Genomic DNA, 18,878 nt, shown 5'->3' with positions numbered 1-18,878 from the left:
ACAAGAGAGCAAACTAAACAACAAATGCCTGGCTACAATCTGCCAAACTGCATTCAGGGCAGGACTAACTGCACTTAATAGTAAATACGAATAAGTGATCAAATGATACTTTTAAATTGACTTCATTTAACAGTTTTATTAAGGGTCATAATCACAACCAAATAATATTCTAGCCCCAGATTTTTATTCAGCATGAAAAATGCTTCCTATAAGGAGTTTTTACAGGAAATCTATTTTTCTGTGAAAAGTACCAAAAATTGCAAGTATTTATTTAGCTCAAAATCTTTTGTTTCAAACTGAAAAATAAGACATTGAAACATTTCTATACTTGAAATAATCATGGAAAATATATCATAATGCTCTGATTTACTGATACTTACACAGTAAATACGATGCAAATGATCAGACGATACTTTTAAATGGACTTCATTTAATAGTTTCATTAAGGGCCATAATGATGACCAATTAATATTTTAACCCTAGATTTGTATTCAGCATGAAAAGTACTTCCTATAATGAGTTTTTAAAGGAAATCTATTTTTCTGCAAAAAGTACCAAAAATCACAGGTAATAGTTAAAGGGTATTTTTTTTTTTTTTAGCTAGGAAAGCTTTTTGTTCCAAAATTAAGTACTTTTCTCCTAAAACTACAAACTTTTCACTGCTTTCTCTGTATCACTATGGTTTCACATGCTTCTTTGTATTACCAGACCTGCATTAATGGCCCTGGACTACTACCCTTCACTGTGATTCTGCATTGCTTCCCTTTGCATTCCATCCTTGCATCCCATCCCAGAATTAACCTATTTTGTTCTAGCATTCCTCCATCATTCCTGGTACCACAAATGTTACACTTCCATACCTTCATAGTTGGCTGTAAATCCCTTGTGGCCGTTTTGGTTGACTGAGGTGATGTAGGTGACCAGCATACGACTGCCAGTAGACACTATGGTTTTGGGGAACCTCATACTGCCACAAAACCGATCTGAGGAAGAAAACACCATCAAAAACCTACTGAGGAACAGGAAGAAAGTTTGAGAATCATATGGTTCCTTGTACCACTCTATATCTTCCCCCCCCCCAAAAAAAAAAACAAAAAAAACAGAAGGTACTCTATGGCAAAGGAATCTATTACTGCCCAAGCGTAACAATAACTCGACAAACGTGGGCATGGCTTTGAAGTTCAAGGTAAATGTAGCTCCAAGAGAAACCTTCATGGCAAAAGTATTCCAAAGAGGCATTACTATTCTGGTAACCCAATCATGAGCCGCCTCACTAGATGCAAAGCAGCAACCATTATTACTTTATCATGAAAACAATCAGGCAGGAATAATCAAACATTAAAAACAAATGTAACTAACCAATTCCCGTTTTCTTTTTCCTTTCCCCCCTTCCATGTTTATGCTCTCAACCCACGTTGGCTGCTGTCGCCTTGTAGTCTACTCGGGGGCCTTTTTTTTTCTCTCCCTCTCTCTCTTCTCCCACACCAGCTCAGGATGCTAGGAAATCCACATGGCTGCCAACTTCCCCACCACACGCAAACTTCAAAAACCAGCTTCATCAACTGGGATAATGTTATTACATACGAATCTCCACAGCGTCACACAGTCCTACGCCACTCGATTGATCCAAACTGTAAGACTCCTTATGCCATCTGATCCTACGGCCCATTTTTCTTAGGTCTGGGGGAGGTGTCGTTGGTCCAGCAAGCAACGAGATTCCAACAGTCTCGAGCTATGGGCAGAACGCACCAATTGCGTCTCCCTGGTGACACTTTCCTCCTCAGTAACATCAAACCTCCATTTGTTTTCCTTCTTCGAGTCCTGGCGGCGGTTCATTGGTCGTATCCCTCTTCTACATATACCATTACTATCACTGCTACAAGTAAAATCACTGTCGCTTAAGTCATATGATGACATCGAAGTTTGGCACCGTGGTACTAAAAGCTTGGTCAACATATTGAGCCTTTTAATAAGTAAACACATGACATTGCAAATCCCAGCTTAAATTCACGTGACCTTCCCCGTCGACTACTGATGGGCAACTGAAGTCGAAGTCTTTAAATGCCCACACAGTGTTGCCAACACGAAAATTCAATTTTGGTCCAAAGATCCCTAAAAAAAATCCTGAAAAATCCCTACGTGTCCCTACGTACAAAGTCCCTATGCCTGTCCCTACATGAATGAAACTTATGTTTCAACAAGAAATGCACAAAGTATGTTTCTTATGAAGTGGTTAATAAGCTTCACGGACAAAGAACAAATCAATGAACGCAATGACATTTATCTAATGTTTATTAAAGTAAGTTATTTTGTTTCAATATGCATCCAATTCTCCAAATTCCTCTTACAAATCAAGAATAGAAAAAAATTAAAGTTTGCATAACTTGTTTTCAATATAATCAATTACCTTAATAATATGTTTCCATGCCTAGGTCGTTCCTTTAGGTATTCATGATGATCATACGAACGTAAATATTTATTCTATGAAAGTGGATTTGTCAACAAACAGGGCGATGACACATTCCTGCCGCGATATTGGATGTGGATATTCATCCTCAGCTCCCATAAAACAGATTATAACATTGCCAGCATTCCATAATCATATTTCATTCATAATCAGCACAACAGTTTGACTAACATAAGGTTCGAATGGAAAGATAACAGGAAAGCCATACTCTCTGAAGTGCCGTCTCTCTCTTCAATCTCCTTTGCAAAACCAAGTAAGTTTTTACCTTCCGAGTTTCATATTTAGAATTGATAAATAGTAAAGAATCTAAATAACTCAGGTCCCATCCCTGGAAGTTTCAATCACTGTCGCTGAAAATGTCAAAAATTGATTAATCAAACTCCTATACAAGACGGTACAAACCTACAAGTGAACATGACAGCACGACTCCCACTGATCATGGAAACGAAATATCAGAGAAATAAACAAGAGAAAATATTGGAGAAAGCCTTCGTGTTGGCACATACATACAAGACATGAGCGACTACACATATCTCCTCACCATAACATACATATTTTCCTCTGATGTTCACAAACAGCTGGAACTATGAATCGTAAATCGTGTTTTATGCAAATGGAACAAGAAACGACGATTACTGTTATACATCAACTTTTTACGTATAAATCTGTGAAAAAAAGGAGGCATACAGGTTGGAAACATCAGCTCTGCCTCATGGGAAACTCAGTCGAGAATATATTATAAGCACATTTAACTTTCGAGCACTGAAACAATAGATTCGAACCCGGGATTCCATAAAGGTCCGGGATTCCATGCAGGTCCAATCAATCCCAGAACAGGCTTGTAAAACTCTAGGAAAAAAAAAAAGAGAGAGACGCTTATTTCCGCTTTTCATGCAGTCATCTCCTGAACGAGGCAATACAAGCCTTGGTTATGATGGTCTAAAAGGGTCAGGTCAAAGGCCAGACCATCATATCCAAGGGTCGAACCTCACAGAAAACAAAAATATTATGAATTTCTATTTCCAGATTCCTGCAGGAAACTTCCAGTGCCCCATTAACTCGCCTTTACTGGGTTGCATGACTGCTAATCCCTCGTTACCAATCCTGTCGCTAACTAGGCCTCGTTATGCAAGATCGGCCGATCGATTACAGCCCCACTGGAAGGTGCGCAGAGAGAGAGAGAGAGAGAGAGAGAGAGAGAGAGAGAGAGAGAGAGAGAGAGAGAGAGAGAGAGAGAGAGAGAGAGTCACATATCTTTTCTCGTGTGAAATATTTACATTTGTGCACCCGTAACTCGGGTATCACTCATCCTACAATTCTTAAAACTTTCTACAAATTCTGTTCCAGCGATTTCGCCTCGTTACACCCGTTCTAATCCACCACCATTTCTTCATGTCTCTCTCTCTCGTTCCTTGAAGTAGGTCCTTGCTGTGCTTAATTAATCCACCGCCTACTTCAAGGAACAGATCAATACAGTCACTGTCAAACTGATTAATAAAAGCTACAGTTATGATCAGGAGATCGTCTTCATCCTATTTCCTTGGCTGGAGTCAAGCCTATGGCAATCCTGACTCTTGTTCGGTTCCCTTGCTTCACGCACCACCTCCTCCTCTCCTTGTTTACACAATTATTTTGTATGAGATCTACATTACCTCAAGTGTGGTTACCATACTAATACTACATAATTCATATTCAATATACACCAGCATAATCATTTTCAGAGCATCTTATCCCATGAATTTAAGTCAAAATCTTGACAATGACTTAATCTACTTTGCAGATCTGTAAATGTTGATATTCTGCTCACAGGCTGGGGTGTTCTGTCACCCCCAGACGTCTCGCCTCACTCCCACTTACCTCCCAGCAACGCGCGTCTTGTAAGATGCCAGTCTTAACCACACCTAATTTCACGGTGCCTCATCTTCGTGGCTCTGCATTTAGCTAGGCTGAATCTCATTACCTCCCCCCCACACCCCCCTTCCCCCACCCAAGCATCTTCCGTCTGTCCGTCTGTAGTCTGTCGCCAGTCTGAACATTTCCCCCGTCTAAGCACTCTCTCCCGAGTTGGCGTCCACACTCTCCCTGTGAGTCCTCATCCCACTGAACTCGCTCCCCCAGAAGTCCTCCTCTCTCTCTTAAAGTCTCCCCCCCCCAGCCTTGCTGAGGACTCCCCCCGAGCGTCGCGCCCTTCGGCTGTGTCCCTGTGCAGTCGCTCTTCATCGCCTCCGTCACCCCAAGGCAGGTAATGCGAGCGGTAATTGGCTAAGTGATAAATTCGTGTGTGGGGGACGACGCGTCGTGGCGTAACCCACCTCCACTCCCCTCCACCACCACCACGACCACCGCCACTACCACCACCACCACCACCACGACACTCCAGGCTCTTTGACTGGCAGCCACGACAGGTCCCTCATCTGGGAGGCGACAGGGGTAGATTAAGCAGGAGCTGGGGAGGTTAGCCTGAAGCATTAGGCAGGTACGAGCCATGGTGGAGTGTACATACTGGGGAGTACAGAACCACGAGTTGAGAGGTTACGGTCTACAGGAGAGTCTCTCAACACTGGGATTTATACAGAGAAACATCTACTGTGGAAAAAAAAAAAAGCCCACAAGAAATAAATTGACGTAAATGACCAGGATGTGGGGTCAGGACAAAGCTAGTGGGGTTACGATGAAGCTGAGGCCAGCAAGCAACGGTGAAGAACATTGAGAACACAAGAGGCACATATGTAAATAACAAACACAATAAACGCCATGAACAACAGCTACAGTTGTGAAGAACCTTAGAGAGCTGTAACGGGGAGAAAAACGCAGTGATGCAAGGAGGAGTGTAGAATGAACATGCGACGCCGTAGAATGATGCAATGAAATGTGTAAAATGAAGAGACAAAGTCGATGATAGAAAATGCCACGTGATATATATATATATATATATATATATATATATATATATATATATATATATATATATATATATATATATATATATATATATATATATAACGAAGAAAAAGACATCAAGAATGATGGGAGGTGAGGGCAGAGAGAGGATGAACGGAGGAGAAATGAGAGAGGACATGGAGGTTGGCGCCACAGGAAGGGGTTAACGATGACAAAGAAGTGGAGGACGAAGATAGAGGGACACCACAGTCACCTGGGCAGGAAGCGGACAATGGAAGACACGTTGTCACTGATGAATATAAACACGTCTGACTTTATGGCCACCGAGGGATGACATACGCCCGCACGCCCCCTCCCCGGTACACGCCCACGCACGGCCCGTCGCATACGTACACAGACAAGTCCAGAGCACGCCCCACAACCATGTCCTCAATGCACTCAAAACTCACGTCCTCAACTCCGGTGGCTTCACTGAAGCCTTCGACTCCCACAAGCATAACAAAATCAACAACAAAGTTAGGAACTTAAGGCTTTGGGGGGAAAGCCTCATACCAGGGCTTGCAGACGCCCTCAGTCAGGCTGCAAGGAGCCATCTCCACCTTCCAGTTTCTCTTACCTGTGGCGTCCCGTAGGGCACAAACATGGGACCCCTATGGTTCTTCATCTTTATATATAATGATGGATATAATCTACGCCTCTACAACTGGTGTCAGCGCGGGGAAACAGCTCCCAGCTTACGTCACCATCAACCAAACCAAGACAATAGTTACGTATAAGTCTCGTTTTCCCAACCTGTCCCACCCCCTTAATGTCTTACTAGGCCCCCAGTCTTCTCCAGGTTTTTCAGTCCACTAAGCTTCCAACACCTGTCCTACCCCTCTACTGTCTCACTAGACCCCAGTCCTTCTCAGGCTGTTCACTCCACCAATACCAATGTCATCATCATTATCATGGTGCAGGCAAACACCACGACACATGACACAAATGTGGATACAACATTCACGTACATTCTGAGGCGCACAGACACGGAAACACGTACACACACACACACACACACACACACACACACACACACACACACACACACACTCGGCAAGAACGCTTCACATTTCCAATTAATCCCCGGGAAGCGGAGGAAGTTATCACAATTTTTTATCAGCGGCTCACAAGAGCAGCAAGATTGCTCACCAGACCCACTTCGCCTCACAAATCAAAACGTCGCAATGATCTTGAATGATGGGAGTATATCCAACCACATATGGCAACGGGACATGCCACTGTGTCTCACATGAGGCAACGGGACATGCCACCGTGTCTCACATGTGGCAACGGGACATGCCACTGTGTCTCACATGAGGCAACGGGACATGCCACCGTGTCTCACATGTGGCAACGGGACATGCCACTGTGTCTCACATGTGGCAACGGGACATGCCACTGTGTCTCACATATGGCAACGGGACATGCCACCGTGTCTCACATGTGGCAACGGGACATGCCACCGTGTCTCACATGTGGCAACGGGACATGCCACCGTGTCTCACATGTGGCAACGGGACATGCCACCGTGTCTCACATGCGGCAACGGGACATGCCACCGTGTCTCACATGTGGCAACGGGACATGCCACCGTGTCTCACATGTGGCAACGGGACATGCCACCGTGTCTCACATGCGGCAACGGGACATGCCACCGTGTCTCACATGTGGCAACGGGACATGCCACCGTGTCTCACATGTGGCAACGGGACATGCCACTGTGTCTCACATGTGGCAACGGGACGTGCCACCGTGTCTCACATGTGGCAACGGGACATGCCACTGTGTCTCACATGTGGCAACGGGACATGCCACCGTGTCTCACATGTGGCAACGGGACATGCCACTGTGTCTCACATGCGGCAACGGGACATGCCACCGTGTCTCACATGTGGCAACGGGATATGCCACCGTGTCTCACATGTGGCAACGGGACATGCCACCGTGTCTCACATGTGGCAACGGGGTTTCGAACCCTGCCAACAACTGGACGCGTCTGGAAACCTCGAGACCAGTCGCTCATCTGGAATCCCCAAGGCTCTTCAAGAACAGTTCGGGGAGCCTTAGGGTTGTCTGGACTGGACTGGACTGGACTGGACTGGACTGGACTGGAGGCCAGTGAGGAAAGTCCTGGGGACTGGAAAACAGGAGGACCAGTCAAGAATTTGGGTGACTGACAAGTCGGTCCGTCGAAAACGTAATAGAGTGTCGACCTCCTGCGCACGACGGTACGACTCTTGAGCAAGACGATACGACCCTCCAGCCTGGCCTTTAGACCTGACCCTTGAGGGAAGACGAAAGGAAAGGCCATCATACACACGGGTCGTACCGTCGTGCTCAAGGGTCGTACCGTCGAGCTCAAGGGTCGTAGCGTCGTGCTCAAGGGTCGTACCGTCGTGCTCAAGGGTCGTATCGTCGTGCTCAAGGGTCGTGCCATCGTGATCGAGGGTCGTAACGTTACCCTCAACGGATCAAAGCCTCTCTCTCTCTCTCTCTCTCTCTCTCTCTCTCTCTCTCTCTCTCTACCAACGCTACATTTTTACACCACAATTCATTACGGTGGAAAACAGATGACAATCACTCGCTCATCGCATCTCTTTTTCTCTCCCTATCTTCCCGATATTCAACAGCTGCTACAACCTTCGCAAAGCGGAGGCGCTCTGTGTCAGCGGGTACCACACACACACTGCCACCCCTCTACCACACACACTACCACCCCCTCTACCACACACACTGCCATCCCTCTACCACACACACTACCACCCCCTCTACCACACACACTGCCATCCCTCTACCACACACACTACCACCCCCTCTACCACACACACTGCCATCCCTCTACCACACACACTTGTCATCCCTCTACCACACACACTGCCACCCCTCTACCACACACACTGCCATCCCTCTACCACATACACTGCCACCCCCTCTACCACACACACTGCCATCCCTCTACCACACACACTACCACCCCCTCTACCACACACACTGCCATCCCTCTACCACACACACTACCACCCCCTCTACCACACACACTGCCACCCCCTCTACCACACACACTGCCACCCCCTCTACCACACACACTGCCAACCTTTTACCACACACACTGCCATCCCTCTACCACACACACTGCCATCCCCTCTACCACACACACTGCCATCCCTCTACCACACACTGCCATCCCTCTACCACATCCACTGCCACCCCTCTACCACACACACTGCCACCCCCTCTACCACACACACTGCCACCCCTCTACCCCTCACCCACCAGACCTGCCGAGCGTCGGGAGCTGCTAATCACAGCCGCCCTGGTTCTAATCACAGCCGCCCCAATCCCGAGCGCGAGCGACCCTCAGCCTTGTGAGCGGGAGGTGACCAGGTCAACGGTGGGGTCGTGTAGGGTCGTGGTGGTGGGGTGGGGGGGGGAATAATAAAAAGGTCAGTCGTGACGACGTGGACAAGTTACCGAGACGAGAGAGAGAGAGAGAGAGAGAGAGAGAGAGAGAGAGAGAGAGAGAGAGAGAGAGAGAGAGAGAGAGAGAGAGAGGTCGTCAAGGTAACTAATCAAGACCTCGCCTCCGCCGGACACACCTGGAGGGTCCCAGACAACACCTCCCTCCCCACAAGCGCCTAGTGGTGTCCGTGTTTTCCCGGATCTTTTTCCATGAACATCAAAACTTTCCGAGGAACAATTTTCCATTTGCTCTCTCAAATATATATATATATATATATATATATATATATATATATATATATATATATATATATATATATATATATATATATATTTCTCTTTCACATTCCCTCTACCGTTTGATTGCCTCTCTTCTCCTCCTGTATTCTTTCCTCCCACTCATTATTTTTCACCTTTCCTTCTCGATTTCTCGTTCGTGCTTTTGTTCGCTTCAGTTTCCCACGGTTCACTTTGCTATTTATTTACACTCTTTTGCTGCAGACTACTCGCATTTTCTATTCGATTTATATTTTCCACATCATCCATTTTCTCTCAGTAAATGGGTTCGTCACGGATCTAACCTATTGGTCCACGTCTGTGCCGTGTTTACGTTCCCATTCATTAGCTTAAAGTCACCTCGTCAAGGGCCGTAAGTTAGTGCTTACGAATGGCTATGGGCGGGCTCTGCTGGAGGGGTCTTTGGGGAGCTGAGTGGAAGGGACGGGTCTCTGGAGTTAAAAGAAACTAGAAGGGGGTCTGTTGGATAGCCATCAGGGAGCTGCCCTGAGTCGGCATGGACGCCCCACAGGCACTGCTGCCAACTCACACTTGGCCAGTGTCGCTACATCCAACCCCCTGAAGACAGTAGCCACAGGTGCTGCTAAGAGCACGGAGGTGCACACATACCTCACCCACCACACTGCTAACCTGCACACTCGCATCTCAAAATGGTCGAGTTCACGTCATAATCGAAGGCGGCGCCACGAGCAAATGATCTTCATCATCAAACGGTTGAAAAACGGAACGACTGGCTTGTAGGTAAGCGCTTTGAGTGGTCGCAATGCTTGGGGGGGGATTCACCTCCCTTGGCAGGAAAGAGGAGATCTCAGATGAGTGAGTGCGTGAGTCTCCCGCCCAAATGCGAGAGACTTGGCACGTCTCTCTCTCTCTCTCTCTCTCTCTCTCTCTCTCTCTCTCTCTCTCTCTCTCTCTCTCTCTCTCTCTCTCACCCCCACCAGCGACAATCTGGACAACATATCTCACCGTCAAGTTGCGCGCCGAAAAACAATTACCAGTTCGCCACTGATGAACGCGCGGGACACGGCGGAACACCGCCGCCCCCTCGCATTCTGGACACGTCGCTCCAATTCTAATCGCCAGGCACACACGCCGCTGCCCAAACTGAACGCCACAATTAAGCTATAGGACCGCTTAATTTACTCACACAATGCCGGCCCCTGACGGAGACAGGGACGGTAATCCATAGGAACAAGGAGAAGTGGTAAATACAATACACATCTGACTATAAACTATGCCCACATATATATATATATATATATATATATATATATATATATATATATATATATATATATATATATATATATATATATATATATATATATATACGCTTCCCTTATCAGTTTCCAGTTTTAATTTGTTTTTAAAGGTAAATTTAGGGTTTTTCTCCTTTTTTTTAGCGTCTGTGTCTAAACAAAATCTAAACTTCCCGAAAAATCGTAATCCACACCCTATACTCCTGGACTTTCGCTCTCCTTTGTTAAATTAGTTTGGGAGTGTTACGAAGGTGGTTTGTAGGGGGGAAACGTACTGGCAAACCATTAAACAGCTGTAGTGAAACACTGGGTACAATGAGTGGGAATACAACATTACGAGATATCGAACGTGGGATATATTCCACCCCGAACTGTGGAAGAGAAAGACCTTAGAGTTTTCACATGTCTTTCATTCATTTAAATCATTAGGCGAGACACACACACACACACACACAACTGAGGAACATGTCAGACAAGCGAATCGTGAGCACTTTCCTGCAATTACGGACTCAGTGACCAGACCCAATTCTTACGACATAACCACTCTGCTTGCGTGTTCTTGCCACCATCTCGTACTCTGCTTGCAGGGTTTAATGATTCAAGTTGTCAGGTTTCTCACACACACACACACACACACACACACACACACACACACACACAAAAGCGACACACGACAGAGCTTCCAAACTCTTTAAATGTCCTAATGACATACGAAGCAGTTGAGCTTCGAAGTGCTTTGTGACCCCAAAGACACAGACAGAAGCCTTACAGTGCCTGAAGTGTCCTAATGATGCAATTAGCAAGACGTGTTTCATATGTCTCTAGGACACACAGTGGCTTTTAAGAGCTTTAAATGTCCTAACAACACACACACACACACACACACACACACACAGTAGCCTTTAAATGCTTTAAATGGCCTAACACACAGTGGCCTTTAAATGCTTTAAATGACCTAACACACAGTGGCCTTTAAATGCTTTTCATGACCTAACAACACACACAAAGTAACCTTTACGTGCTTTAAATGTCATAAAAAACACATAAACAGTAGCCTTTAAATGCTTTAAATGGCCTAACAACACACGGCGGAGCCTCTACGTGCTTCAAAACTTCCAAACGACGTTTAGATTGGCTTTGAAGTGTCATTACAAGACCCGGGACGCAGCCGGTAAGTGCGTGTAAGTGTCCACCTCACATGAGCAGCCTTGAGCACGTCTCATGTTTCGCTGAAGTGCTTGAGCAATTGTTCCGATGACCCACACAAACAAAGATCAAGTCCCTCAAGTGCATACAGATGGGAGGAGCTTCTTGAACCCATCTGTTCAAATGAACAAAAGGCTCATAAAAAAAAAGAACTTTTTTTATGTGCTTGAGTACGTGTCAGGCACCCGGGGGTGGCTTTTGGCAATGGTGTGTACAATCGAAGGGAAGTACATCTCCAGAGTGTACGGAGTACGTTCGTCTGTACAACTACCTTCTGTGCATTATCACCATCACTATCACCATCACTATCACCATCACTATCACCATCACTATCACCATCACCAACGCCACTGTGTGCCACACCCCACTCCATCATTTCAGTATCAAGTTCAACACTCGTAAAGTTGAACACTTCATGCGTATTAAACATAACTTTCACCTTTACTGAATATCAATTTCCACTAGAATTATTATGCTCGCCTCTTGCCCCCGAGGGTACGAACCGTGAGTACAATGGTAGGTGGTCTGAGTACAAAGTTATGACCCGTGAGCACGAAAATGGGTCCGAGTTTTGACCTCTGACCCTAAAGGGGGTGGGGTCAAGTACCATGCTGTTATACACTTGGGGTCGTACCGTCGTGCTCAAAGGGTTAAATGAAGTTCCGGCAACTGGTGTACCCATTATGGTACTTGCCGTACCTTAACTACGGTACGTGACAACGTAATATAATGAATTAGGGTACATCCTACAAGCAATATCTAAGGTCATATTATCCTGTGGCACCTTTATAAAGAACGGTACGTCTCTCGTACCATCATACAGTAAGGTACTGTACCTCTGTGTAACTTCATGGTGCGTACTATACGTCAGTCCTTGGTTGTGTGTGTGTGTGTGTGTGTGTGTGTGTGGGGCGGGGGCATCCCACTTCTCATTTTCTATGGCAGCGGAGAACGGGTTCTTCCCACTTTCCTCGACGGCTGACTGGTACAGAATGTGGCAAATTAAAATCACTTGGCCATTCAACCTCGCCAGACACAGTGTGTGTGTGTGTGTGTGTGTGTGTGTGTGTAATCAAAGCCCCATTCACCGATTTCAATGGGAAGAAATTTATCCAAGATCAATATTTTCCTTCCACTTTCTATGGCACAAGTTGCGACACACACACACACACACACACATACACACAAGGTGAGCAGGATATAACCCCTCATAATCCCACCAAAAGCCAAATGATAAGACAATAATAAACATTTACGGGCATCCGACAGTCAGAGCTGGCGAGCAAGAAGGGAAACTCCAGCACGGAGTTCCATACACAACACGTAGATGGCAGCATCGGCGTCGCATCGTGCGCGTCAATCGACAGTTTCCTTTCCGAGAAACATTCCGACTGTACTTCTCAGCTGTGCTACGCTCTGTGCTTCCCAGCTGTGCAACGCTCTGTACTTCCCAGCTGAACTATGCTCTGTACTTCCCAGCTGTACGTAGCTCTGTACTTTCCAGCTGTGCTACGCTCTGTACTTCCCAGCTGTACTACGCACTGTACTTTCCAGCTGTACTACTCTGTACTTTCCTCCACGTATCCCTAGATGTGTCCCACTGACCCATACTCTCACTGAGATGTTCAATGCTGTCAAAGTTCCTTTGCTCCTCTCGTCTGCGTATCTGACCAGGCCACATCTATGCCTCCAGGGACGACCATACGGTTTTTGGATGTGTTGTTTTGACCAGCCTTAAACCTCCTGGGAAAAAGATATGGCGTGTGTGTGTGTGTGTGTGTGTGTGTGTGTGTGTGTGTGTGTGTGTGTGTGTGGGTGGGTGGGTGGGTTAGGGGGTGGGTGGGTCCCTGTTGCCCGGGAATGCCTAGGTTTTTCCTAGGACGAATGTCGGTCCTGTGTGCACAGTTAAGGCTCCTGGGTAACCAACAGTAACAGAAAATGGCGTGCCAGCCTCGCTCAAGGATGACCGCTTGCGTCGACGACGACCCTTGTACACTGCAGTACGACCCTCGAGGTCGACGTGACGACCCTTGGGTATGATCGGCAAGGCCGGCCTTGACCTGACCCTCATGGGTTAGGTCAAAAGCTAGGTCATCACAACCAATGGTGGCAGGTCGCATTCCCTCATTCATAAGGGTAACAACACAAAACCAAAACATGTTGTATACAACATGACAAACCCAGCAACAAGAATTTTGACCCAATAAACCAAGTCAACAATCAAACACCAAGAAAACCCAGAAATAAACCTCTACCAACGGACCATAATAAACCTAAACCCCCCCTTTTTTACGGGACCCCGAATCCCGTTTTCTTCATTGCTAACACGAACACCATCATTCTTTGGTATGACTGCTGGCCAGGGCCTGGGGCGCCGAAGAACACATATAGAGGCAATGTATGATATCATAAATATCATTACGATGGATGTAATGTCCACTCTTCGATCAAGCCGGGATGACCTGCTCTCCTTCGCCAAGCTACACAACAATACGACCGCCGATATATACCATGGGCTATACATACATATTTACATACATATAGAAGGGAAGTATATAGACATATAATCAAGATGTTGGGGGTAAAGTGTAGCGGGGTCATTATCGCTGGCCCGTCGACCTCCTACCTCCCCAAACAGGCGAGGTAGTGTCACCCAGGCCGGAGGGGGGAGGGGGGGGGGCAACGGTTCCTACAACAGCGGCACACACCCGTTAACAGTGGCAGCAACGGCAGCAACAGTAAGGAGCCATGATCGATCCTGACCGTATTTCTCCTGGGCCCATATGGTGTGTGTGTATGTGTGTGTGTGTGTGTGTGTGTGTGTGTGTGTGTGTGTGTGTGTGTGTGTGTGTGTGTGTGTGTGTGACCTTCCGGTTCCGGTGTTGGCACCACCCCCCCATCAACCTCCTCCTCCTCCTCCTCCCCTCACTCACCACCCTCCCCTCTCTTCCCCTCCTCAAGATGACTCTAACAGATCCTCCCCACCATCACCACCCACACTCCTCCCCAGTCTGGCGTCTTCCTCCCCACTTGCTACGTGGGTGTTTCTCAGCTGTCTGGTGGCTGTCTCAGGCGGGTGAGCATCTGTTAGCTGTCTGATAGCTGTCTAGTTAGCTTTGTGGTGGTCGCCTGTAAGGTACACTGCTGTCTCTTAGCTGTGTGGCAGGGTGTGGTAGATGGCTGTGTGGTAGGGTATGGTGGGTGGCTGTGTTGCAGGGTATGGTGGGTGGCTGTGTTGCAGGGTATGGTGGGTGGCTGTGTGGCAGGGTGTGGTGGGTGGCTGTGTGGCAGGGTGTGGTGGGTGGCTGTGTGGCAGGGTGTGGTGGGTGGTTGTGTGGCAGGGTGTGGTGGGTGGCTGTCTGGCAGGTTGTGGTGGGTGGTTGTGTGGCAGGGTGTGGTAGATGGCTGTGTGGTAGGGTATGGTGGGTGGCTGTGTGGCAGGGTGTGGTGGGTGGTTGTGTGGCAGGGTGTGGTGGGTGGTTGTGTGGCAGGGTGTTGTGGGTGGCTGTGTGGCAGGGTGTGGTGGGTGGCTGTGTGGCAGGGTGTTGTGGGTGGCTGTGTGGCAGGGTGTGGTGGGTGGCTGTGTGGCAGGGTGTGGTGGGTGGCTGTGTGGCAGGGTGTGGTGGGCGGCTGTGTGGCAGGGTGTTGTGGGTGGCTGTGTGGCAGGGTGTGGTGGGTGGCTGTGTGGCAGGGTGTGTTGGTGGCTGTGTGGCAGGGTGTGGTGGGTGGCTGTGTGGCAGGGTGTGGTGGGTGGTTGTGTGGCACAGTGCGGTTAGGGTACAACAAAAAATGGTAGCTTTTAATGTATCATATTTCTGTGGTAGTCTGCTTGTCTGGGTCATTATGTATGTGTTACAGGGAGAGAGTTTTACACTTGTCTTGCCCCGTCTCTTAACATATGTACTATGTGCTTACTCCTATGAATATATATATATATATATATATATATATATATATATATATATATATATATATATATATATATATAGATGCCTGAGCCAGGTATCTACTTATCGACCAACCCCGTGTGGGGAAAGGAAGGAAGGACGACCACCTGGGTTGGGTGTGGGCCGACTGACGCGCGCCAGCATTCGAAGCCATGCAGGCCCGCGCCCTTTTATGATCAGCAACGCTAACCACTACACCACAGAGACCCGTCTGTGTGTGTGTGTGTGTGTGTGTGTGTGTGTTGTCAGCTTCACCATGTACCACATCTGCCACACGCCTCGCCCCACACCTCCACACACCCCTCCACCAGCATGCAAGATCCACCACCTGTGTCGTGAGTCGTGCATATCATTACCATCCTCAGCCTTAATGATGCAATGCAACTCCACTCATAATTCTCACCCGAACCCCTCATAGGTTTCCCCCTCTATCTGCGGAAGAGGAGGGGGGGGGGGGCGAGGGGGGTTCAGCCTGACGTGGGAGGTACACATGGCCTCGCGTGGGCTGGGGGGGCTTCAGGCGTCGACTGAACCTGCTTCAGGCCAGGGACGAGAACGAGAAGTTGAAAAAGGAAAAAAAAAAAGGCTTTTCAATTTCTTACCCAAAGTGGTGCTCTTGTGACGAAGACCTGGACGTTACTCACCCAAGGTGGTAGCTCTTGTGACGAAGACCTGGACGTTACTCACCCAAGATGGGGCTCTTGTGACGAAGACCTGGACGTTACTTACCCAAATTGGTAGCTCTTGTGACGAAGACCTGGACGTTACTCACCCAAGATGGGGCTCTTGTGACGAAGACCTGGACGTTACTCACCCAAGGTGGTAGCTCTTGTGACGAAGACCTGGACGTTACTCACCCAAGGTGGGGCTCTTGTGCCAGTAGCCGTCACGGATCTCGAGGTAGTCGGTCTTGCAGCCGTCGCTCTTGTAGATGTCCATACTGGTCACGTTCAGGACGATCCTCTCCCCGTGCGTCGCCGTGATGCGCCACTCGCACTTCTCTCCCTCAGGAGGCGGGGCAGAGTTCATGTACGACGGGGAGGAGAAGGTGGCCGCGTTCTCCTGGTAGGTCCTGCCGCACTCTGTGGGCCGCAGGCGGGCGAGGGAGGGAGAGAGAGAGAGAGAGAAGGGAACACGTTAACGGTGTAGTTCTTGGCGATCTAAGGAGGGTCTTTCATGTGTGGTCTCGTCCAAGAGAGAGAGAGAGAGAGAGAGAGAGAGAGAGAGAGAGAGAGAGAGAGAGAGAGAGATAAGGGGATTAACCTAACGTGAAGAACGCCTGGGGCATAAAATGGTTCCATCAGTGGCGGAGTGACGGCAGATCCTTCCCACTAGAGGGAGGTGGGGACAGACGTGTGTGATGGACATCTAATAAACATTTCTGAAGTCTGAGGGACGAAGGGGATAGAGACCCCGAGCGAAAGGGGATGAGGGAAAAGGGGGGGACATTCCAGTGGCTGGACGAGGAGGAGGAGGAGAAGAAGGAGGAGGAGGAGGAGGGGGAATACATTTCCGTACCTCCGTCAGAGCATGAAGGCATGTCTGAGGTATGTGAGGAACGTGGCGGGGGAAGAAGATTGTGCGGGAAAAAAAAAAAAAAAACATTTCTAACGATATGAAAGAACCGAGGTCAAAGAAGGCAGATAGAACCCCATCCGTTGGATATTACAACCAGGAATTCGTCCGTGTTCGCTGCTGTATGAGGACCCCTTCTTTGCCAATCAGGACCCGAGACGTGAGGTGTGTATGTATGGAGTGTAGCGGCCTTTGTTATAATGGTCTGGGTCACCACGCTGACCTCTGACCTCAGCTGACCTCTCGATACATACAACTTACCCTTCACTAACTCCTCATTTCTTCTCATTTTTTACTCATAAATGCTAATCTTCCTACTCGCCCCTCACTTGTGTTTCATCTCCCTCATTCTTTTTCCACATCTTTCTCCTCACTATACATTGACGACTCATGCTACTCATCCTCATAACATCCTCATTCATTATCTCCTTACTCATCAACCTGCTTCTCATATCCTGTTACATTCATCACCTTCCTCATTTTCTTCTTCATCTTCCTCCTCATCCTCTCATTATTTATCATCACCATCCTCCTATTCCTACACTCATCATTACCATCCACCCCTTCTCCTTCCTCACAACTCATCACCAATGATCTATATCTCCTGCACTCATCACTACCACACCTCCCTCCTTCCTCACACCTCATCACCAGTCATCCTCCACCTCATGCACTCATGACCGTGCTGTTGGCCTGGACCAACACGCCTCCGCCACCCCCCTCGCCTCACAACCCAGCTAGAATTACCTCATGTTTGCTTCGTCCACTCACCCTCATCGAATAACGTCTAATTAATCAAACACCAGAGAAACCAACGCGTGTCAAGCCTAATTCTAAAAGCCGACTTCATCAAAGACGTTCAAATTCTAAAGTCACAGGAGAGAAAAAAAAATAGTTCTAGAATTTATCTCTTGCTTCGCCAGATTAAATTCTTGTTATTACCTTTAGGAATTGTGTTGAAAAACAGCGGAGGCTCCTCCGAACTCCCCCCTTTTGATATATCGGAGCGACGTATCATAAACCCTCCTGGGAAATTTAATAAGGTCTAATAAATGAATATCTGCACCTCAGACACGTGTCGTATTCTGGTGCAAACTGTGCGTGGGATGTTTCTGTCACACACACACACACACACACACACACACACACACACACACACACAGAGGGACGCTACAAAGGCACAGAAAAACTGCATAGAGAAGGTAAAAAAAAATCTCATATACTAATTATCTGGATACAGAAACAGAAGTGCAATGAATAAAAAAATACATTAGCTGATGGAGTGAAGGAGGAACATCAGCAGTGTAATTATCATAATTATCATTATCATAATCACAGATACACGTTCATTTCATGAAATGCACCGTTATCATTAGTCATATTAATATTACTAACATAATCATCACTCATATTATTATTATTACTATTATTATTATCATTATCATTATCATCATAACTATTACTATTATATTCACTATCATCAATATCATTACTATCATCATCATCATTATCATTACTATTATCATCATCATTATCATTACTATTATCATTATCATTACTATCTCCTTATCATCATTTATCATTAGTATCACTATTATCATTATCACGTCTTTTCCTCTCCATTTACTGACTTGGGCACTTGTAGAGAAGGTTGGTCTGGGCGATGTCTCCCTCTGAGAGGCGGATCCTCTGGCCTATGTCTGGTAGAGGCGCCTGGTTGGGTTCTGG

The 18,878-nt window shown here is 47.2% G+C and overlaps 1 protein-coding gene across 1 annotated transcript in view; it reads right to left on the bottom strand.

Moving 5' to 3' along the window:
• LOC139751892 (protein tolkin-like) overlaps positions 1 to 18,878 on the bottom strand; it is a 361,718-nt gene that overhangs the window by 31,905 nt on the left and 310,935 nt on the right. The window contains exon 8 of the mRNA XM_071667556.1: positions 861 to 983. Within this exon, the coding sequence (XP_071523657.1) occupies positions 861 to 983 (123 nt within the window). The remainder of the gene's footprint in view (positions 1 to 860; positions 984 to 18,878) is intronic.

The sequence above is a fragment of the Panulirus ornatus genome, chromosome 12 (assembly GCF_036320965.1).
Source record: "Panulirus ornatus isolate Po-2019 chromosome 12, ASM3632096v1, whole genome shotgun sequence".
Classification (NCBI taxonomy): domain Eukaryota; kingdom Metazoa; phylum Arthropoda; class Malacostraca; order Decapoda; family Palinuridae; genus Panulirus; species Panulirus ornatus.
Note: the sequence above shows the minus strand (reverse complement) of the source record. Positions and strands in the feature narration are given on the sequence as shown.